Source organism: Ursus maritimus (genome assembly GCF_017311325.1).
Source record: "Ursus maritimus isolate PB19 chromosome X unlocalized genomic scaffold, ASM1731132v1 scaffold_X1, whole genome shotgun sequence".
Lineage (NCBI taxonomy): Eukaryota > Metazoa > Chordata > Mammalia > Carnivora > Ursidae > Ursus > Ursus maritimus.
Genome location: NW_024423319.1, coordinates 91,778,479 through 91,801,842, shown reverse-complemented (window position 1 = coordinate 91,801,842; position 23,364 = coordinate 91,778,479). Strand labels below are relative to the sequence as shown.

The window sequence follows — 23,364 nt, the reverse complement described above, 5'->3', positions numbered from 1 at the left end:
AGAGGGGGCCAGAGGGTTAGGATCTGGGAGGAGTCGCCCAGTAGGGGAATTTGTCTGTCTTGTTAGCAAGCACAAAGGGAAAACACTGTCACTGGGAGTAGCAGTGCAAGCCTCTGAGCATTCTTTCCAATTCTCAAAGAAGCTGTAAGCAGAAAGATTAGCGTCATCTGTAGGAATTCCATGAAGAATTGATTACAAGTTCCAAAGAGCTTTTCACGTTCAGTACAAAATGTGAGTGGACACAAATTCTCAGCTCTCAAATTCATGTGGGCAAAAAAATGTATTTTCCTAACAGGTAAAGAATTTTTTCTTGCTTGTTCCAGTTTTGCAGGATGGAGGAAACCAAATCTCCACAATGTTAGGCAATCCTCAGTCATTTCGGGGTTTATTTTGTCAATGTAAGCTCTCCTCTCCCTTTCCCCATAGCCATGGTTAAGCCCTGGAGAGTATGTGAAGAAGACGTCTAGGGCTATGGGGATCTGGGCATTGGTAATCAGGACATCATCAGATATCTACACTGGAGTCCACCGGGACTTCTACATCCCCATTGGACCTTGGCTGTCTCCCATTCACTGGAGTTTGCTTCCCTCGGATTACAAGACCTGAAATATTTCTTGGTTTGACTCTCTCAACCCCTTGGCAGCTCTCCATGTCATACTGGGTACAGAGATACTGCAAGGCTTTCTCTCTCCTTCCTTCTTCAGGCTGGGTGCCAGGGAGTTCTATAACATGTGTTGCTCTGTCTTAAAAGCAAGACAGAGGTGTTATCAGCTCTGGGGTTCCCCAAACTTACCTGAAATTTCCATCATGTTTCAGGACTTGGCCTAGGGGACAGACAGCAGGGTATGGTGTCAAAGGTCCATCCATTTCTATTTCTGTTGCTGCTTCTCTCTTGCTCCTCTTTTTCCACCCTCAGTTCCCAGTATTGGAGGCTAGGTGATAAAGCAGGAAGAAAAAACTGGCTCTGACTATCCAAGATTTCTTTCAAATCTACAGTTTGTGCCTGTAATCGTAAGCTATTGAGACTCAGAATTTCTTTTTTCTCAACTATTATCTCTGTTATGTTTTAAAAAGTCCATTTTGAAACTCAGAAGCCACATACCACCTCTTTCCTTTCTCTCTGCATTTCTGCTCTGTCAGATCTCCCTTGAATCAATAACATGACTGCCCAAATGGACAAATGGATAGGATCAAGGTGGAGGTACCATAAACAAAAACACATTGGTTGATTCTCCAAATATTTCATCCTGTCTACAAGCATCAGAGCTTTCTAGGGTTAATTAATTAATTAATTAATTTTAGAGAGGGAGAGAGAGAGAGAGGAGGGGCAGAGAGAGAATCTTAAGCAGGCTCCACATCCAGGGCAGAACCCAATGTGGGGCTGGATCTCACAACCCTGAGATCATGACCTGAGCGGAGATCAAGAGTCAGATGCTTAACTGACTGAGCCACCCAGGCGCCCCTTAAGAGCTTTCTAGGATTTAGAAGCAAACAACTACTTCATGTAGTTCTTGCCTTGTAATAATCAGTAATGAGGCTTATCAAATATATAACAAAATAAAGTTCAGAGGGATTAAGTGACTTGGTAATACAAATAGCACGAGGATTCAGATCTCAAGTTCACTGTTCTTACTAAGGCACACCCCTTGCCCCTGGAGAGAAGAAAACAGATGAGAACATTTTTCTCTTTAAAGATGGCTCCTTTAAGAAATCATGTTGACATTTGAAGAAAAATGAATATTGCATAAACCGGTCAGTAATTCTCAAATTCTGCTCCTTTTCAGCACTGACCTTCTATGAGTTGGGCAGAATTTTATTTTATCATTAGTACTTAAGAGAGGTGTTCTGTTTTGAAGTCATCAAAAAAATGGATTAGTACATAGACATTTCTCAACTTTAAGGTTTTTTAAATTAATTTTTTGAAGTTGTTGGGGTTTTCTACAACTTTTTTCTGTTCAGATGTTATGCTATTTTTTATGTCAAATATCCCTGAATAAGTGATCAGTTTTACCATTCACATAAAATGTGGTAGTTAAGCTATTAATAAAACCAAGAGTGAAGACTTAATAAGCCTTCGGGTGCAGACCCCATACCAAGTGCTCCACATTAATTACAGGGATTATCTCACTTAACCCTTATGATAATTCCATAAGGACAAGACCATTGAGGAAAACAGGCTGAAACGGGTTCAGCAAATGGCTCACAGACGCATAGCGAAAAAATGGCAGACCTAGGATTGGAAGCTATGATCACATGTGTTTTTTAAGTATCTAATTTAATTTGAACAGGTAATAGTCATGTTTTATTCTAGTAAAATTGTTTCTACAAATGGCATTAAGCATTTTGTTATATGATGGTTTTCTTTTTTTATAATAATTTTTTATTATGTTATGTTAGTCACCATACAGTATAGCCTTAGTTTTTGATGCAATGTTCCATGATTTATTATTTGCATATAACACCCAGTGCACCATGCAATGGTTTTCTATATAGAAGTGCTCTGAAACCGGCACAATATAACAACAAATACATGAGAAAAGCAACATCTGACCGTAAAAAGTTATGGTTCACAGAATATTCACCATTATCTTCAATAAATATCCATGAGTCTAATTGCACATGGCATTGTGCCAAACTCAACAGGAGGAGACTCTGTCAGAGTAAGTAGTTGCTTTAAATGCTTACGGAAACACTGAACCTCAACCAAACCCATAGTAGAGCATTTCTATAATGTTCGTGTGCATCTTATTCATCATCCTTTGGCACAATTTTCCATCAAAACCTGTTACTCTGGTATTTAGAATGAAAATAGGATGTAATTAAAGCTGTCTATCATTGCCTCAGATTTGTGCCAGCCTCCTCATAGGAAAGTCCTTGAGGATTCCACCCCCAGCCTGAGTTGCAGAGTTACAACCGTATTTCTACTTATCTCAGAGGTCAGAGTAAAACTCGCCACTCAACTTAAGCCATATGAATTGCTCATGTAATATTTTTATTAAAGTGTAACATGCCTACAGAAAAGGGCTCAAATCCTGAAGCATATATAGCTCAACGAATTCTTAGAGTAAACACATCCTAGTAATTAATACCCAGATAGAGAAACAGGACATTAAGAGCGCCCAGAAGCTCTCCCTTGTATCTCCTTCTAGTTGCGACTCCCTCTACCCAAGGGTAACCGTGATCCTGGTTTCTAGCATCACAGATTAGTTTTGCCTGGGATGGAATCATTCAGCATATGGTCTTTTGTGTACGGTTTCTTTTGCTCAGCTTTATGTTTGTGAGATGTACTGACGTCGCTGTGTGTAGTTGTAGATGAGTTACTCCTCCCCTGCTCTGTGTGTATGCTTGCCAGGCAAACTGTGCATCTCCTGTGTGTCTACCGATGATTATATTCTTTTATCGCAAATTAATTGAGCAGATAGACAGATACATTTATTAATCTTGGTAAGTGCAGTAGCTGATAGAAAAGATGCACAAGGCATCCTAAGAGATGGTTCTTTTCATTATTGAACTTTGTATTTCACTTTCAAGGTGACAGAGAAGCTGGTGCTTTCCAAGCTATTTCAAATGTACATCTTTACAAAGGTGACAATATAAAAAATTGTGATGCTATTCTCCAGGTATGAAAGTGAAGCACAGAGAGGCTCATGACTGTCTTAGTTCTACCAGCAAGAGTCCTCAGAGCCCTCACATTTCCAGTGCCTGAATTCTATTTATACCCCTCCTTCCAAAGCTTGCACGGATCTGTGAGGAAAAGAGCAAAATCAGATGGACGCTTATTTTCCCAGGCAGAAACTAAGGTATTAACAGAAGAAGCCCTTTGTTCAAAAATATCCAACATGAATGCATAAACAAATGACAGATAAAAGCAGGCTGCTCTGGCTGAAGGGAGAAGAGAGAGGCGAGCCCTGTCCCTCCACCCTCCTCTTCTCAGCAAGAGTGGCTCCTGGAAGCTGCTCCGGACCCCTGACACTCGCCTGCAGTACTTATCACCAGCCAGGTCTGATAAGCTGGCAAATGCTTGATCTGTGCTTTTAAACTGGGGTCTGAGGCTCTTTTCTGACCAGTGACCACAACTGCAGAGAAAATTCTTTCTCAGAGGTAATGTCTCCCCATCTTATCTCCTTCTAGAACTGCTAAAGGCTTGGACTCCAATTTCTTTTCTTTTTTTTTTTATTATGATATGTTAGTGACCATACAGTACATCATTAGTTTTTGATGTAGTGTTCCACGATTCATTGTTTGCGTATAACACCCAGTGCTCCATGCAATACATGCCCTCCTTAATACCCTTCACCAGGCTAGCCCACCCCCCGCCCCCCTCCCCTCTAAAACGCTCAGTTTGTTTCCTGGTGGACTCCTACTTCTTAACATTTTCTATAACCCCTCTCCCTACTCCTGCCTCGTAAGTCCAGGCTTGATGTGAATCTTCTTTATAGCACAAAGAGGAAAATGAAAAGGCAGCAACCTAATCCTGCATCATTACAGCAAAATGACTTCTAGTCAAAGTAAGAGTATGACTTGGAGCAGACCTGCCAGGAGGTCTTAAACTGTCTGAATGAAACCTTCCTCTGTAGTTTCCAACCCTCAGTGACATTCATTTCTGTGCTAGGCACACAGTAGGTGTACAATAAATACTTTCTTGGTGAATGTGCAGTATTCACATTTGTTTAGGTGATGTTCCCTGTTTAGAAACAGATTAAATACTCAACAGTGATTTGTGATTATAATCATCACTAAAGTCCATCAGCTCACTTCACACATAATAGAAAATTCTGTTCTTTCTGTTAACAATATTAGGTGATGATTGCAAGTGAAAGGAATAGGTCCCCTCCCCAGAGTCAAAATCCTTTCTACATCCATTCAGTAAGTATTTGTTGAGTCCTTACTATGTAGCGGTATTTATTCTAGGTTCTTGAGAGTGATAAATCAGTGAACAAAACAGAGGAAAATTCCTGCCTTTGTTGAGCTTATGTTCTGATGGGTACACAAACAATAAACAATAGACATAATAAATAAGTGGATGATATAGTATGCTGGAAACAAGGAGAAGAATGTTCCTGGAACTGAGGGCAAAACATGTACTCCATTATTTGGACTTGGCTTTTACTTTGAGTGAAATGAAGAATCTTTGGAGGGTTTTGAACAGAGGGACATGATCTAACTTGCATTTTATTTTTTTATTTTTTTAAAGATTTTTATTTATTTATTTGAGATAGAGAGTGAGAGCAAGTGAGAGAGAGAGATAGAGAGACCACAAGTGGGGGGGCACAGAGGGAGAGGGAGATGCAGGGTCTCCACTGAGCAGGGAGCCCAACGCAGGGCTATATCCTAGAACCCTGGGATCATGACTTGAGCCGAAGGCAGATGCTTAACCGACTGAGCCACCCAGGCATCCCTAACTTGCATTTTAAAAGACTCTCTTGGACAGCTCTGTTGAAAATAAACTGCAGGGGTTGGGGGTGGAGACAAGATAGAAGCAATGAAATCCATCCGTAGGTAGCTATAGTACATGGAGGCAAGGCCCAGAGTGGTAGCAGTGGAAGGGGTAAGAGGGACAGATTCTGAATATGTTTTGAAGGAAAAGCCAACAAGATTTCCGATGTATTGGGTAAGAGAAGAGACGTTAAGAATGACTTCAAGGTTTCTGCCTGAGCAACTGTGAGCAGGATGGGCCAGGTAGAGCAGGATAAAGGGGAAGATCAAGAGTTCAGTTTGGAAGGTACTGAGTTTAAGATGTCTGTTAGATACACAAGCAAAGATGTTGAGAAGGCAGTTGGCTATTAGTTTGGAATATGGGAGTGAAATTTACCCTAGAGATATTTGGGAGTCATCAGCATATAGATGGTATTTCAGGCCACGAGACTGGGTATGATTAGAGAGGGAATGAGTATAGATGGAGAGAAGAAGACCAAGGACTGGCCCTGGGGGACATCAACATTAAGAGGTCAAGGAAAAGAGAAGAAACCAGCAATGGGGATTGAGAAGGAACAACTACTAAGGTAGATGTAATAGCAAGAAGGTGTGGTGTCCTGGGCAGTGTATGAAGAAAGTTTATCAAGGAGAAGGTGGTAAACAACTTTGTTAAATGCTGCTAATTCAAGAAAACTGAGAACTGAAATGGCCATTAGATGTATCATTGGTAACTTCAGTGAGAGGAGTAGTTTTGGTGCAGTGTTGCAAGGCGGGGGGGGGGGGTGTCATGCAAAGCCTTATGGGGATAGGTTTGAGGGAAATGAGAAAAGAGGAACTGAAGAGAGAAAGAAAAAACAGTTTTAGTGCAAAGGGAGCAAGGAGTTAAAGGGATACTTAGCAGGGGAAATAGGGACAAGAGAAAATTTGCATTTGTTTTTTTATTAATGAGTGAAAAAATGAGAATAGCATATTCATGATGAAGGTAATGTAAGAGAGAAAGGAAAGAATTTCTAGAGCAATGTTCTTGAGTATGCAAGGAGGCATGGTTTCTAGTACACCCATTGGGCATAAAGAGATCATCTATGCTTAATAGGAAGGAAAGCAGAATATATGGGTACAGATGCTGGCAGGTGGGGAAATGGGTGGTGAAATCTGGAAGTTCTCTGGTTGCTACCATTTTTTTAGTGATGCATGGAGCAGGGCCATCTGCTGAGTGCTGGCTCTACTTTCAAAATACATCAAGAATCCAATCACTTTCTCATCATTTCAGCTGCTACCATCTCGGTCCAAGCTATCAATGCTCACCCAGAGTTTTGCAAATGGGTCTAGGGACTAGTCTCCCTGCTTCCACCCTTCCCCCACTACAGATGTTATATTGAAACATAAGTGCATCATGTGACTCTTCTGCTCTAATCCTCCAAAGGCTTTCTATCTTACTCAGACAAAAGTCAAAGTTGTTGCTTCCTCCCTACCTTCCTTCTGCAACCTCACCTCTTACTACTCTCCTTCTCACACACTGTGTACCTTTCTACCAATCTTCTTGCTGTGCCTTAAACCCACCAGTCATGCTCCTTTCTAAGAACCTCAGGACATGCTCTTTCCATTTTCTAGTATGTTTCAGTGTGGCTTCCTCGACCACATTCAAATTACAACTCATATTCCTTACATTCCCTATCTGCCCTCCCTGCCCTATTTTCCTTATGGCACTTATCAACATCTAACATACAACATATTTAGTTTATTATTCCTATTGGAATGTAAGTTCTGTGTAAGGAGGGAGTTGTACCCTGTTGTTTCTAATGCTTTCCCCAGTGCCTAGAATACCACCAGGCGCATACTTTTAGAATGAACAAATAAATTTCAGAACTATGCTGCGATGCTAGGGTCTACTGTGATCACTCCGCAGAGACAAAATGCGCCTTTAACCAAAGTTTTGTTTGACTGTTGACGATGAGGATGCCACATGTGCACCAGGAGGGTATGAAAAGGTTTGTTACTCACATAATATGGCTTCCTGGGTAGGGTAGGACTGTCTCCCACACTGGTCTCAAAGTGGCATTAGAGAGCGGAGAAATGATACTGGCCTGGGCTTTTATTGTGGGTAGGAGGTGAGGCTGGGGTGAAGATTCCCATGCACAGGGCAGGCCTTGTTTAGTTTGAACCTCCTGCTTGTGCCAAAGGAAAGAGCATGTGCACTTTCTTACCAGCTTGCCCAGATATAGGGCAGAAGGAGAAGGGAGTGTGATGGTTGGCTTGAAAACTGGTAGCAGTTAAACAAAATAAACGGAGTCAGACTCTTTATTACAGGACCCATTGCAAGTAGGATCGTTAGTGTGTTTCATGTTCTCTGATTCTACCTGGGACGTAGCACATCACATCTCCAAGGGATCTCAGGGCTCTAGGCAAATTGCCTGATTTTCCAGATGAAGAAGACTGAGTCCTGTTCCACTATATTGTCTTGTCTTTGCAAATTCCAATGTAAATTGCCTCAGGGGCTGGCTCCCCTATGGCAAGCCCTAGGGCTATAAGTTCTTAAAAACAATCTCGAACAAGGTTTTAAACTCTTGACTCTCAGAACCCTTGTCTATAAAATTCTTATAGTAATATCTACTGTGCTTTTGTTAGAGTGAAGGTTTCAATGGAAGAGTGCTTATAAAGTGCCAGCACATGGTAGTGCTCTGTGAATAGTCATTGCTAGAGTCAGAAATTAGTACCCTCTAGCTAAAAACCATTTGGTCTGGGCATGTTTAAGAGAACACTCTGAAACAGTCTAAGATAGGTAGAATATAATTATTTCATTCCATTTCAGAAGGAACTACTTACTTTATTTTCCTTTTTTTTTTTTTACCTGCAAACTGTATCAAGGTATAAAACATTCCCATTACCCTAGAATGTTTGCCAATGCTCTTTCCCAGCTACTCACCGTCTCCAGAAGCAACTGCTCTTTTAATTTCTGCCACTCTCTGGTGGTTTTGCCTGTTCCAGAACTTCATATAAATGGAAGTATACATGATCTACTCTTTTGTATGTCGCTTCTTTCATTTAGCCTAATGTTTGTGAGATCCATCCATGTTGTATGCATTAGTAACTCATTCCTTGTCATTACTGACTAGTATTCCATTGCAATCCATGATATCCCACACTACAGTTTATTTTTCCATTTTTCTGGGATTAATATCATCATATATTTTAAAGAACCAAAACCAGGCATGGCCTCCAAAAGGGAACAATGCCCCATTATTGCCAGGTTCTGAACAATAGGGTGGAGAAATGGGCACACATCTGAAGGAGAGTTGAGTGTACAGAAAATTTCATCTACCTCTCTCAGTTCCTCAGTTTGCTTTGCCTGGGAATTCCCTAGCAGAGATGTTAGAGAGCTTTAAAGAGTTTGACTTTTCAATTGAGATGGTGCCAACTCCTCATAATTTTGTTTTCTACTTTAGTTCTTTTTTTTTTCAAAATGCTATTTTTTCCTTTTTCTTTTATTGTAGGCTTTGCACTCCTGGGAGGACACCCTTGTTTTCTTACCACACAAGATATTCATTTGGGTGTGAATGAAAGTCTCACGGACACAGCCCGGTTTGTAAATCTTCTCTTCAAAGCTTATTTCAGAAGTGATGAATTTCAAAAAGAAATATGCTTCTCTTTAAATAAGGTTTCCCCCCCCACCCAGCATCCTTTGTACTATTCTGTTTCCTCCTTTCTCTCTTTACCTGATGATCTGAATGCTTCTCCCCTCATCCTCTGGTCACTTTCTGTGGGTTAAGATAATTTTTTTCTTAGCAATTTGAAGAGGTTTCTGATTATAAAATTTCAAACTTAGGGAACCTTAGAAAGTGTTATGTAACTCATATTTGACAGTTGAAGAAATAGATGTCCAGGGAAACTGACATGGTCAATGACTCATAACTAGTTAGCATCAGAGCAGGTAATACTATTAACAGCTAACATTTATTGAGCATTTATTATGTGTTAGGCATGATCTTAACTCATTTAATCCTACAACAACCCAAATAGATTGGCATAAAGAGGTGAAACAACTTAATTAGGAATGTACTAGCTAATATAACATTAAATATCAAAATGTCAGTGGCTAACATGGTGTGGATATTCCTGATTGGTAAGAGGGAAGGATTAATTATTTATGTGGCCCTTCAGGGACTCTGAATGAGAATGGCTTTTGCCATTTTCAACGAGTAGCATCCAAGGTTGTCCTGGGTGTTCACGTCTAGTCAGGACCTAAGGGAAGAGAGTATGGAGATGGGATACTTGCTTCAAACTCATCTTGGCAGAGAAGCGACACAATCAATTCTACTCCCATTCTGTTGGCAAGTACTAGTAGCTCATCCCTACTCAGATAAAAATAGAGGTAAGAAAAGCCTCTTAACGATGATATTACAAAGACTGAAACATAGGACCCCTGATTCCCCATGCAATGCTGTCACCATTATATCATGTTTAGTTGAGAAATACAAAGCAAATGTCTTTGTTTAAATATTTCACCCTTGATATCAAAGACTAATGACTTTTTTTCCTGAAAATGATATGCCATAAGTAACTCCTTGCAATACTACTTTTTACGGCAGTTGCTTTGGTGTATACTAAAGAATCTATCTACCCCATTTGAATTGCTAACAAAATTTGAAATAACTCATCTTTAAGCCTTTTAGTGACATTATTTCAGATGGAACGATGTTAATATTAAGAAGTGTTGTGTTCATCTTCTGGATGCATGGAACTAAAAGAATAAATAAACATAAATGAGTTTTTCTTCCAACTATGCTGCCACTGATTGGGATTACATTTGCCTAATAATTCTGCTTCCACAAAAAGAAACTGTACTTTATTCAAAAGCAAATATTACAATCTGGTTAAGGGATGATGCCAGGGGCACATCCAGGAGAGAAGTTTCAGTGGGGATCCTCCATATAGAACCAAGAGAACAATGGTGAGTAAGTCCTGTGTAAAGTAGTGATTGGAAAAGTACAAAGTTGGAGGAATAGCTGAGCATCCAATAAAGAGTTAAGGAGTGCAGACTGGCAGCCAGAAAGAGGTCGGGACCCAGAAATCAGTAGAGTGGGCAGGACCCCCCCCCAAAGCAAGAAACAAATAACCAAGCATAGATTGAAAGCCGAGAATGAATATAAACATGTTCTTTGCTGCACTTGCTCTCCACACAACAATTCCCACTGCAAGTCCTTAGAGGAGCTCTACACAGACCCTGAGGAAAACAATCTGCTCACAAGTTCCAACATAATTGGAACCTTTTAGTCTATATACTTAGTTCCACTGCTACATGGATATATGGATACATAAAAGTGGGTCCATAGAATTCATTCTGATCGTTCCATCTTATCCCAAAGACTCTGAATAAAAATAATAGCTCCTCCCTGAAGAGTGGATTTCTTGTGCTATTATCTCTATATCTTTGTAAAAACCTGAAAAATTACATATTATTGGCCCAGTTTTATAGATGACAAAACCATGACTCAGAAAAGTAATGGAGCTTAGCAGCTAAGTCAGCATTCAGATCATGCTTTTTTTTTTTTAAGGCGATGATGTTTTGACTACCCCTACCACCTTTTACATATAGCCCATGAGAGGGGCAGTGAAATACATTATAGGAAGCATTGGCTTGTGTGTCATGAGGTCCCCAAGACTACCCCCATGTTTGATGATTCACTAGGAGGATTCACAGACTCAGCATATAGTCCTAATACTCACAGCTATGATTTGTTACAGTGGAAGTATACGCAGCACAATCAGTGAAGGGAAAAGGCACATGTAGCAAAGTCCAAGGGAAACCAGGTGGAAGATTCCAAGAATCCTTTCCCAGTGAAGTCACTCAGGACACATTTAATTCCCTTAGTAATGAGTTGTGACAACACCTATGAAATGTTGCCAACCAGGGAAGATCCTTAGAGACTCAATACCCAGCGTTTTTATTGGGGGCTGGTCACATAGCATCCTCAGTTTGACATGTACCCAAATCCAGACTCTCAGAAGGAAAGCTGGTGTTCACTTTAAACCATATTGTTTGTAAGAAAAAAAAGAAATTAGGCACAGTGAGCCACTTTTAATCAGTCCTAGAAACCCTCCCCAAATCAAAGTTCCCAGATGCTATCCAAAGGCCAACTTTGCACCCTTCTTAACAAAAGAAAAAAAAAGGTTTATTTTATTTATTGGAGAGAGAGAGAGTAGGGGCACGGGCAGATGCGGAGAATCTCAAGCGGACTCCACTTCACGCTCAGCACTGAGCCTGACTTGGGGCTCAATCTCACAACCCTGAGATCATAACCTGAGCCAAAGTCAAGAATCAGACACTTAACCAACTGAGCCACCCAGACACCCCCATGTAGGCCTTTAAAAGGCTATCTATCTGTCAGACATGGCTTGAAAATCACAAGGCTTGAGATCTAGTCTAAGCTTTGCCACTTACCTACTGTGACTCATTGGTGAAAACTTCCCTGGATTTTAGTTTCCTTTTCTATAAAATCAGGGCATTCTGATCTTTAAGGTCCAATTTACACTATCCGGTGCATGTGAATGTATTAGATATCAAGTGATTGTCCTTACACAGAGGTGAAACCCAATGCAGAAAAAATGCAGAATTCTGGGACCCACACTCAGAAATTCTAATTCTGTAGCGAGAGCTCAGATAGTTTTGAGGAATCTATACTTTAACAAGCTCCTCAAATGATACTGTTGCCTGGGTGGCTGGACCACACTTTGCGAATTCCTGAATTGGAAGGCTGTGTAGTAATCCTGGGCTGTTGTGCTGTCAATCTATGCTAGTGTGTGAGTGAAGGGAATGGTAAAGAAGGGACAGCTAATAAAACATATGTATGGTTTCATGATAACTGATTGTGAAGGGTACATTGATAGTGAAGGCAAAATGATTTCACATTGGTTATTCTTAAAATATATGTGGATACATTAGGAGAAGCAGAAAAATAAAAGGAGTTTCTGCTTTGGAGAGCAGGTGCTAGATGAGGTATTAGACATATTGCATTAAAGGCTGAACCTCCAATGCAAATGTCCACAAGCCACTGGAGATAGGCATTGGGTGAAGCTGAAAGCTAGATAAATAGAACTGTAAGCTCACTGGTAGAAAATTAGCTCCAGAATCTCCTTGTGGGAGGATTGTAGAAGGCTGAACCTTGAGGACAGGTGCAGTTAGGGAAGGGCAGGAGGAAATAGTTAGGGTACAAGGAGAATAGGATAGTGCAATAACAGAAGAGCCTGAACTGGGCAATGGGGATGTCAGAAAGGGTGGCACAGTAGCTACTGTGGAATCTGACTTTCTTCGGTGTACCCCATTACTGCTTAATCTGCCAAAATATCTGACAAACAAGGTATGGCTGAGATTCAGAAATTCAATAAATCTAAATTGAAGAAGACAAGAGAAATCCACTGCCTTTCACAGAAGCAATTGAACTGGAGAAGCAAGGAAGTGAATCTTAATGACATCTACCCTGCCAATATGCATCGTACAATCCATAGTAATTGCCTCCTTGCTTTTTGTGGAAGTTCAACTTTGTAAGATGCAAAGAGTTTGGATGAGGTTTAAATGACAGTGCTGGCCTTTTCAAATCAAGAGAATAGTGCACACCTGACACTGACTGATGGTGTTGCTTCTCCATCTGCCTGTCTGGCTACTTTGGGGGCCCGGTGGAATGAAAAAAGTGACTGCCCATTGGTGAAAGGAGAACCTAAGGGGGAATACAGTGAATGTGGCAACAGAAAAAAAAAAAAAAAGACAAAACTGGGCTAGTCTCCTAAAAGCTGTTAAGTGCAATTTCCAAAGTGTTATTTAGTCAAATGATTTAATTATTTGTTTATTCAAAAAATTTATTGAATGCCTAGTTTTTCTTCTAGGAATTGTTTAAGCACTGAGAATAAAATGCTGATCAAGTCAAACAAAATCCTTGTTTGAGTGGAAATTATATTTCAGGGAGAGGAGGCTTTCACTAAACAAATAAATAAAGCATGAATAGAATAGCAGGTTGGGATACGTGCTATGATGACGCAAATGCAGGGTGATCTGTGGGTGGGGTGGGGCTGACTTTAGATAGGGTGGTGAGGAAAGGCCTCTCTCTGAGGAGGTGACAGTTGAGAACTGACTGAAAAGGCAGAGGCAGGTATGCAAACCTGCGGGAAAAGCCTCGCTGGCAGAACAAACTGCTGGTACAAAAGCTTAAGGCAAGAACAAGTTGAATGTATTCAGGAAGAGAAGGACAGCAAGCAATGTTTTAAAATATGCAAGTAAACATATTTTAGATCTTCAAATAATTAAAAAACTACCCTTACAAGTTGGTCCTGTTTCAGCCACCAAAGGAAAGATAGATCAAACCAAAAGTACCTAAATACACATTCAAAATAAAACATATTGCTCCTTACTTTCTTGATTATAAGAATAAAACCTGTCCACTCTTCAAAATATTGTAGGCAAATTCTCCTTAGCTAAGCCTGAGTTCAGTATTGTGTAATATGAGGGTGCTAATGGGGAATAAGGGGAGCACTGAGATGGAGCTGTTGGCTGATATTGTGGAAGAGCTGGTGTGTTGGGGTCCTCAAGATCACCCCCAGGTTCAAGAATTCATTAGTAGGGCTCACTCATAGGACACAGCATATGGTCATACTAATGGCTAAGATCCATTACCAAATCAAACCAAACCAAACCAAACCAAACCAAACAAACAAAAGCATATAAAGTAAAATCAGCAAAGGGAAAAGGTGCGTGGGGCCAAGCCCAGGGGAGACCAGGCAAAAACTTCAAAGGGTCCTCTCCCTGTGGAGCCACACAGGACATGCTTAATTCCCCCCAGCGATGAGTTGTGTCAACACATGTGAAATGTTGTTATCAGGCAAACTTGTTAGACACATAGCGCTCAAGATTTTTATTGAGGGCTGGTGACATAGGCACCCTCAGCCCAGCATAAACCCAAATTCTAGGCTCCCAGAAGGAAGGGAGATGTTCGGTATAATCCATAGTGTTTATACAATTTAGGCAGTGAGCCATCCTTACTATTTCCAGGAATGGTGGAAACACTCCAGAAGTCTAAGTTCCCAGATGCCAGCCAAGGGCCAACCCTGTAAGTAGGCCTTTCAAAGGCAGCCATCTCAGGACTGCTATGTTAACTCATTTTTTGCACCACGAGGCTCTCATCTCTTCTGGATTTTGCTAAATGTCCTTTACCTAGATACACTCTAACTGTTAAGGAGTATATATTGCACCCACGGAAGGACAGCCTCAATATTTGAACTGTTTCCTCAGTTCAGTGTGGATCCCTGTAGGGCCAAGCTCCCAACAGAATCAATCATTGTTCACTTCCCTCTTTTGAAAAGTCTCTCTTGGCAACTCTTTTCCACCCCCTAACATATCATAAAACACAAAAAATACATATTTTTTCATTTAAATTTGCTTCAGATTTGAGGGCATTTTCAGATTTTGTCAATTCTCTGGTGCTCTGCTGGGGTTAAGAGTTGGACGGTCTATTTTTGCCTTCACTCTGGGCTTGTCCTTTTAGATGTGACACCAGAGGTGACACCTTAGCATGACTGAGATCATGGATTCCTTGGAAGTCTAAAACTGGATGGAACTTCATGCATACAAATGACCACGAACTTGGTGGCTTAAAACAACAGAGATTATTTATTCGCCCACAGTTCTGGAGGCTAGAAGTTCAAAATCAATGTGTCAGCAAAGGCATGCTGTCTCTGAAGACTCTGGGTAGAATCCTTCCTTGCCCTGCCTAGCTTCTGATGGCTTTCAGCAATCCTTGGTGTTCCTTGGCTTGTAGCTGCATACTACCAAACTCTGCCTCCATGTTCACCTGGGTATCTTCTCTGTATGTCTCTGTGTATCCCCTCCTCTTCTTTTGAGGACATTGGTTATAGGATGTAGGGCCCACTCTACTCCAGTATGACCTCACCTTAACTCATTATCTCTGTGAAGATCCTATTTCCAAACAAGGTCACATTTTGAGTTTATAGGTGGATATGAATTTAGGGGACACCATTCAACCCACTACACGATCACACATCCACAGGCCCCTGCAAAAGCATAGAAACATTTCAAATCATTGTCATTCTGACGGCTCAAATAATGGAAGTCATATAGGGATTTGTGGATGAGACACAGTCCTCAAGAGAAGGAGTGATTCACTGTCATCGTGAAAGGAATGTTTTTAAAAAGCTGGAATACTATTATTGAAGGTATTTATACCAGTGATATTAAGACCGAAAAAGGCAATCTTTCTTAGATTTCTTACTAAAATGTTTTAAAATATTGTACCTAATTAGGTACTAATAAATTGATATATCTATAAATTGAAAAGATGATAGGTAGATGGTAGACAAAATTCAGTCCTTCACAACATGAGTTATGACTCTTCATAGTATAGAGGCAATTTGCCATAGTATAAACTTCAGGGGCTTAGAAACAGGGTTGGGCTTCTGTTTAAGTCACAACTCATACAACACTGGACTAGTTGCTTCTGAATCTTAGGTTCCTCAGCCATAAAATGGAGATACAAATACTTAATGAGTTACGTGAGGATGAATGAGATAATGCTTATAAAGGACAGGCACACAGAATAAATTCAAGTAATATTGATTGAACCAAGTTATGGCCTGATTCAATCTCAGGAAAGCTCTCATTTAATTTGAGGCATCGCTGTGGGCTCCTAGTCAGCTTACAGTGACCCAACACTGAAATTCCTCTAGCACATTTTGAGGAGGTCATTCTCAATGCCATTATGCCGTACCCATTTATCCCTGAGGTCCTCAAAACTAGGCACTAATACCTAAGTCAAAATAATCTGGCCATTATAGAAGCTTTCATGAATAAATTGCATGTGGCAATTATTCAACATCCCTGGATTTCTTCCAACACCAGCCCATTTGAGAGGAGCCCATCTGGGTTTGCTAAAGGTATCGTTTTTTGTCCTCATTATTCTTATATTGATATAACTAAAATTATAACCTTGGTAGAGATATCAGAGCACTAGAATAGTCTCCCTCCTGGAGGGAGACTCAGTTAACCAGTTTATTCCTTGACCAATTTACATTGGGGATAAAGTCTATGCCTCCTCTAAGGCCTTGGCCTGCTTCAATAAAAAATAAAAATAGGAACTATCCATTTTTTAACAATTATAGATTTCTCAGTGGTATATGCACAGCCAAATATTCCTCCCACTGCTTGTCAGTCAGCTATTCAACTGACTGGAGGTGTCACTGATAACAAACTGGAATTTAGGGGGCACACAGTCTGATTCAATGCAGGATAAGGACAAAAGGAAGAATGTGTGGCAGGACCCCATGAAAATACAAGTACTGTTTGCCTTTGGTTTTTGCAACACATTCACCACGTTCCAGTAAGTTTAGGAACAACTCAACATCTACCAGCATCAGGATTGTTGTATGATTGTCCATCTCACCAATATCCATGTTTGCTCTTAAGATCTGGCCCAGGACACTATTGGTGTTTTCTTTTCTGTTTTGTTGCTTGTTTTATTTTTGGGGTGTTTTGTTTTGTTTTAGTATCTGTTCACCCAACCACATAGACTCTGCATCAGGCCTTCCTGGGTCCATGGGGGACTTTGCTTACGGTATCTTTTGCTTTGTTTTGCTTTGTTTTGTTTTGGCCTTCTAGGGGGTTTTAATTAATCCCTAAAAAAGTTTTGATCTTATACCGAAGGAAAGAATATCAAAGAATAATAGAAATTCGAGGTCAGAAAGGTCTTTATGGGTTCTTTAGATCAGCCATCCTTTTCGTGCCTCCTCCATACCATTTCTTCAAAATTGTCCTTGGTTTGCATGAAAATATCTGCTATCAGGGCACTCTATATACCGTGTGATCTTGTTTCATTTTTATGCAGTCTGACTGTTCTGATGGGAGTTTATACAAACTGCCTGAGAGTTCTCTTCTACATTAACTTGAAATTGGTCTTGTTATGACTCTTGTCAACATTCTTCTGTTCTTTCATCTCTTAAAAACTCATGTATTTTAATATATTCAAAGACTTCAATTCATTGCAGTTATTATTCTTATCGTTACTCAAATTACCCCATACTTGGCCAATGTGATCTGTCCTCAAGTTGGCTACTGGGTCATTTTGACATGTCTATTAGGCTTTGATAACTCCCTTGCTTTTTGATATGGCAAAATGTTCCAGGCTCATCTTGTACATTTCTTTACTAAGGCCAAGAATTAGCCGTTGCTCTAAGAAGCCTTAATTCATTCTCATTTACTTTCAAAATCAAGTTTGGAAGAAATGTTCTTTCTTGAATGATAAGAGGGGTTTTTTTCTGGTTATTACAGTAATCATCCTTTTGGTAAAAAAAAAATACTAAAAAGAGATAAAAAATATAGATAGAACCAGCAATACTGCCATCATCCTGAAATAATCAAGGTTAACATTTTATCTCCTGAACCATCTTTCCATTTAAAGTCCTATGCCTCTTTTCCTACATAGTAGATGGGGGTGGGGGTAGGGGAAATAGACCACATTTTAAACATTTAAGTAAGATCAAGTTGAATAAATGTTTTAACTTGTGGATTGTTTTTCTAAACCTTAATATTGGCCATCAAACATCCAGAGGAAACTGAAATGTGTTAGAAACTTTAACTTTGGGTAATTTGGATTTTGCAAGAGCTGTTTTGCTACCATCGTTGACAGAGGCCCAAGATTGTCTACAAAGCTGCAGGAATCCACAGATGGCAAACAGAACTCTATATATTCAATGGAAATGAAAAGAGACAAAAAGCAAGTCATTATAGAGCTAGAGAGAGTATTTTAACTTGTCAGCCTTTCATCTGTAGCACATATAACTCAGCTCTTACAATGCTTAAAGCTGGGGTTTTAAATTGATAGACAGCCATAGAAAGCCCAGATTACTGTTAATGGCTCTCTAAGTCCAGCTCTAGTTACAGCTTTGTCATTGTTTCCAGTGAAAAGGTTTTTCTTTTTTTATAAAAAAAGGTCTTTAGTAACCTGGAAGAAGAAAAGTAAGAGTGGTAATTTCTTTATGATTTATAGCAACTTTAAACATTAAGTAGAAAGCAGCGTCATTGACAAAATAATAGAACTAAGTAACTAAAGGTTTCTAATATCTTTGTTTCCATACATGATCCCAGTGTGAAAACAACCTGGGAGCTGTTAGTTTTCCCCTTGTATCATTATTTCTACTTCACCTTCAGCTTCTGTGGTGGAAGGATCGAAATGGCATTTTCTATCAAGCTTCGTTGTACTCCCTTTGGCCCATAGATGTTTTAATGTCCAAGGGGCTTTCTGTGCCCAAAGTCACGGACCCTACTTTTTGTACTTTGTTGACAGTCCAAAATATTAATCTTATGAATTTATCAGGCATTTGGCATTCCTTTAAACATAAAATAGCTAACATTCCTTGGTGGTTCTCAAAGCGTGGTCCCCAAACCAGCGGCTTAAGCCATACCTGGGAGTTTGTTAGAAATGCAAGTTCTTTGGGGCCCCAACCCACACCTACTGAATCAGAAACCCAACTGACTGTGTTCCAACAAGCCCACCCGATGATTTTGATGCATGTTCATGTTTCAGAACAACTGCTTTAAACAGTCACATACTACTTAACCAGTAAATCAAATACATATTAAATGAACAAAACAAGTTTCCTCAACTGTTTACACACTGATTGCAAACTTAATCAAATGCTTTTAAACATTTAACTTCATCTGAAGCTCTAAACATTTTAAAAAGGAAAAGATGACACATAAAATAGCACATTGATTGCAGAGCAGATTAATATTTTAACAACAAAACTGGGCACCACGCTAACAATATCTATGATATTAATTCTTATCCCTACTTTTGTTCTTATCCTTACATGGCCCTGTAATTGAAACTTCTCTACATTGCTGGTTTGTCAGGAATTCTACAAAAGACTACTCTGATACATTTTCAGGCCTTATGTCTGTAATTTTACCAGATTGGAAAGAAAAAAAAAAAGCATCTTGGGGGCTAGGAATGCAGGTTAAGTGGATTGCTGAACTTGATTTTGGTTGGGTTGTAGGAACTGGTTGCTTAGTTCAAGATGAACTAAACTCACATGGCTGGCCACTAGGCTGAATATATTTTTAGCACATCGCTTTCACTTTTTATCATGGATCTATATTGGTTTCCTATTGGTGCCTTAACAAATTACCATACACTGAGTGACTTCAAACAACATAAATTTATTATCTTACACTTCTGGAGGTCAGATGTCTAAAACGAGTCCATAGGGTTGTGTACCTTCTGGAGGCTCCAGGGGAGAATCCAAGTCCTTACCCTTTCCAGCCTTGCTCCATCTTCAAAGCCAGCAGCACAGCTAGCTAGCATCTTCTCTCTTTTCTGACCTCTTGCCTCTCTCTTATGAGGGCCTTTGTCATTATTTGGGCCCACCCCAGGATAATCTCTCTGTCTCAAGATCCTTAATTTAATCATATCTACAAAATTTCTTTTGCCATCTAAGGTAACCTAATCACAGGTTCCGGGTATGAGGACATGGGGGGGGGCATTACTCTGTTTACCATAGGATCCTGATTTTAGTTTTTCATATAGATTCTGACTTTTCACAGAAATTAAAAGATAAGGTATTCTTTAAGTTTTATTTTCTTTGCTTTTCATCTCTGGCAGACCCACTGTAATGTTTTCATGATATATTAACCTGGTCTGGTTTGGATATTTTAAAATATATGCCTTTCATAATGACATTGTTTTATAATTAGTTGGGTCATCAAGTTTTATTCCCAGGGAGGCAGGAAGGTGAGTCTGAAAATTTAAATTCTTCTTCAGGACAGTTAACTAAGTTATTTTGGAATAAACTGTCATATTGTCTTTCTAATTGGAAATTGTATATGGCAACTGGTTCTAGTTAACTGCTAGACTCTTCTTCTACTTCACTTTATATAAAACCACAAATGCTGATGGCATCCATCCATTTATGTTACACTTTCTACCATTTCTAGGAATTTGGCTTATAAGTTAATTCTTTGTGATTTACACACATTAGAAATGGTATGTACCTATGCTTTATAAACAGAAATATACTTAACAATACCCCACAAAAGATCTATCTGTAGATATAGTTATATATAAACACTTTCTTAATAAATAAATTCAAATGTACATAGAAATAGTCATTCTTCACTGATACTACAATTATATTTTTGTACATTTTCTTTGTATTAACTCTTTCCTTATTAGCATGATGAACTTTTACAAGCACAACTTGTTTTATTTGATGATTTTTATTACTATAAGTGGTCACAACTTGACAAACGGGAGCTTCTTTAAGTTGATTTTTTTTCCTTTTAGCACTGCCTCTGCCACTTTTAAATCGCTTTTTGCTTCCTGGAAACATCAGGGTGTTATAGACCTATACTGATTTTGTCCAGTCCAAGGACATGGAATTGACTATCCTGTAATAGTTTCTGGTTCCTTTTTTTTTTTTTTTAAATAGAATGATATTAAGACCAATTTCNGGGCACTAGGGACACTTATAAGTGTTGAAGGGGAAAAGATTATAGCTATTGCTGCTGCCATGGGACTATTCCTGGTAGTGACTGAGCTGAAAAGAAAATACCTTTTTTTAAAAAAGATTTTATTTATTTATTTGTTTAGAGAGAGAGAGCGCGCAAGTGGGCAGAGGGGGAGAGGGAGAGAGAGAATCTCAAGTAGATTCCATGCTATGTGTGGAGCCTGAGGCAGGGTTCAATCTCACAACCCTGAGATCATGACCTGAGCTGAAATTAACAGTTGGCCACTCAACCAACTGAGTCACCCAGGTGCCCTGAAAATACTTCTTTAATAAGTGTATAAGATCTTGTTCTTTCCAGACAACTATCATATGATTTCTCTCATCTATGGAACATAAGAACTAGGAAGATCGGTAGGAGAAGAAAGGGATAAAGAAAGGGGGGGGGAATCAGAAGGGGGAATGAAACATGAGAGACTATGGACTATGAGAAACAAACTGAGGGCCTCAGAGGGGAGGGGGTGGGGGAATGGGATAGACCGGTGATGGGTAGTAAGGAGGGCACGTATTGCATGGTGCACTGGGTGTTATACGCAACTAATGAATCATCGAGCCTTACATCGGAAACCGGGGATGTACTATATGGTGACTAACATAATATAATAAAAAATCATTAAAAAAAAAATCTTGTTCTTTCCAGTATAGCATATCATGTTGTTAGCTCTCACTTTTCTTATACTATAGGATTTCAGTGACTACTAAGACTTTCCACCTCTCCATTGTTCCATTCCACAGCAGAATATCCCACTTTCCTCCCACCTCCTCTCTCTATTTTTGAGGACAATGGTTCTCAGTCTTGTCTTCATATTGGAGTAACTTGGTAAGCTTTAAAAATATCAATGTGAATCCTCCACCATATCTTCTGTTTCTATCTATTTCCAAAGGGCAGAATATGGGATCAGGATTTTTATAGCTCCATAGGTGATCCTAATGGGTAGCCAAGGTCAAACACCTCTGTTCTAGAACCTCTGTTGGGCAACCTCATTAAAGCAGACCAGGCACTCTCCCATAAGATTCTACCATACAGGTTCCTGGGATACTAACTCCACATTATAAATAGGGCAAGTAAATGCATGCTTGACTTTTGGCTGCTTGGCTTCAAGAGCTCTTGGGATTTTTCAGTGGAGGGAACCACAATTTCCCTTTTCCAATCATCCAGAAAAATTCGTGTCTACAGGGCGTTGACTTCTCCAACTGCTCCCCTCATGTCTCCCTCTGTCAGCCTCATCTTTCTTCATTCTTTCCTAACCTTGCTCTAATTCAAGGTTTCCAAGGCCTTGGTTTCCTTACATGTGAGGTTAAGATAACATTTACAATGTAATACACACTACATCTAGCAAAACTCAACAATACACTGTAAAGTTCTTGAAACCGTAAGAGGTTGGCGGCCCATGGTTCTAGCTCCATAAAATTATTTGAGAAGCTACAATAGGAGTAAAATCTGATTTTCCTTCTATGAGATTCTAGAAGGTCAATTGCAATGGTTAATCCAGATTATTTTTATCCTGTTTGTACACACTTTAGGAAGTGATGCATATTTAAAGAAGTCCTTTCCAGTCAAACACTTCTTTACTGCTCTCTCTCATAGGATTTTAGCTATCATAAAATTAACCAATTCTTCTGAAATAGGGAAATGATAAGTGATTATAGTTATAAACCTTAGTGGGATATCCACCTCCATCTAAGTGACTTCGTCATGATAGAATTAAAAGCCTGCATTCTATACTATGAAGCATCAGTGTATCTGTACTGGATAGGGAGTTTTTATTAAGATCTTGAAGAAAAGGAAGAAGATTTAAAATTCTTTTAACATAAAGCTTATGCCTTAGGACAGATTCTCAACATTTGTAAGGTTATCTGAGTTACCTGAGAAACTTGGTAATAGTAAAAGACCCAGATTTCTCCCCTTTGTCAGGAGCTTGGGCCTCTGTAGTTTATTAGTTCTTTATTTAGTCCTGATACACACCAAAGTTTGGGAACCATCGCCTTAGAGCATCAGATGGCTCAGGGCCATCTGGTTATTCAAATTAGGGAGGTCTTAATGGAGTGGATTATTAATTTCTTAGGATTTAAGATGTCTTTTTCCTTCAGTTGAACTAGAAAGCATTCCCTGACAGAGATTACGGACAAAATCCTGTTTTTGTGGGCTGCTATCTCTTGATAGGTTTTTTTTTTTTTTTTTTGGCCTGGTTAGGGTTCTAAGAAAAGAATGGATGGTACTTTTAAAAATATGGTGGCCTCAATTCCGTCTTTATTAGGCATCTCAAACTTAAAATGCAAATTAGTCACCTGGAAACCTTGTTTAAATGCAGCTTCTGATTCAGTAAATCTGGGTGGGGCCTATGATTCTGCAGTTCTTCCTTCCTTCCTTTCTTTTTGATTCTGCAGTTC

The 23,364-nt window shown here is 39.5% G+C and overlaps 1 protein-coding gene and 1 pseudogene across 1 annotated transcript in view; both read left to right on the top strand.

Moving 5' to 3' along the window:
• Positions 1-23,364, top strand: part of OTC (ornithine transcarbamylase) — a 59,551-nt gene that overhangs the window by 13,841 nt on the left and 22,346 nt on the right. The window contains exon 4 of the mRNA XM_040633011.1: positions 8,907-8,994. Coding sequence (XP_040488945.1) covers positions 8,907-8,994 — 88 coding nt within the window. The remainder of the gene's footprint in view (positions 1-8,906; positions 8,995-23,364) is intronic.
• LOC121101878 lies at positions 9,514-13,012 on the top strand (annotated as a pseudogene).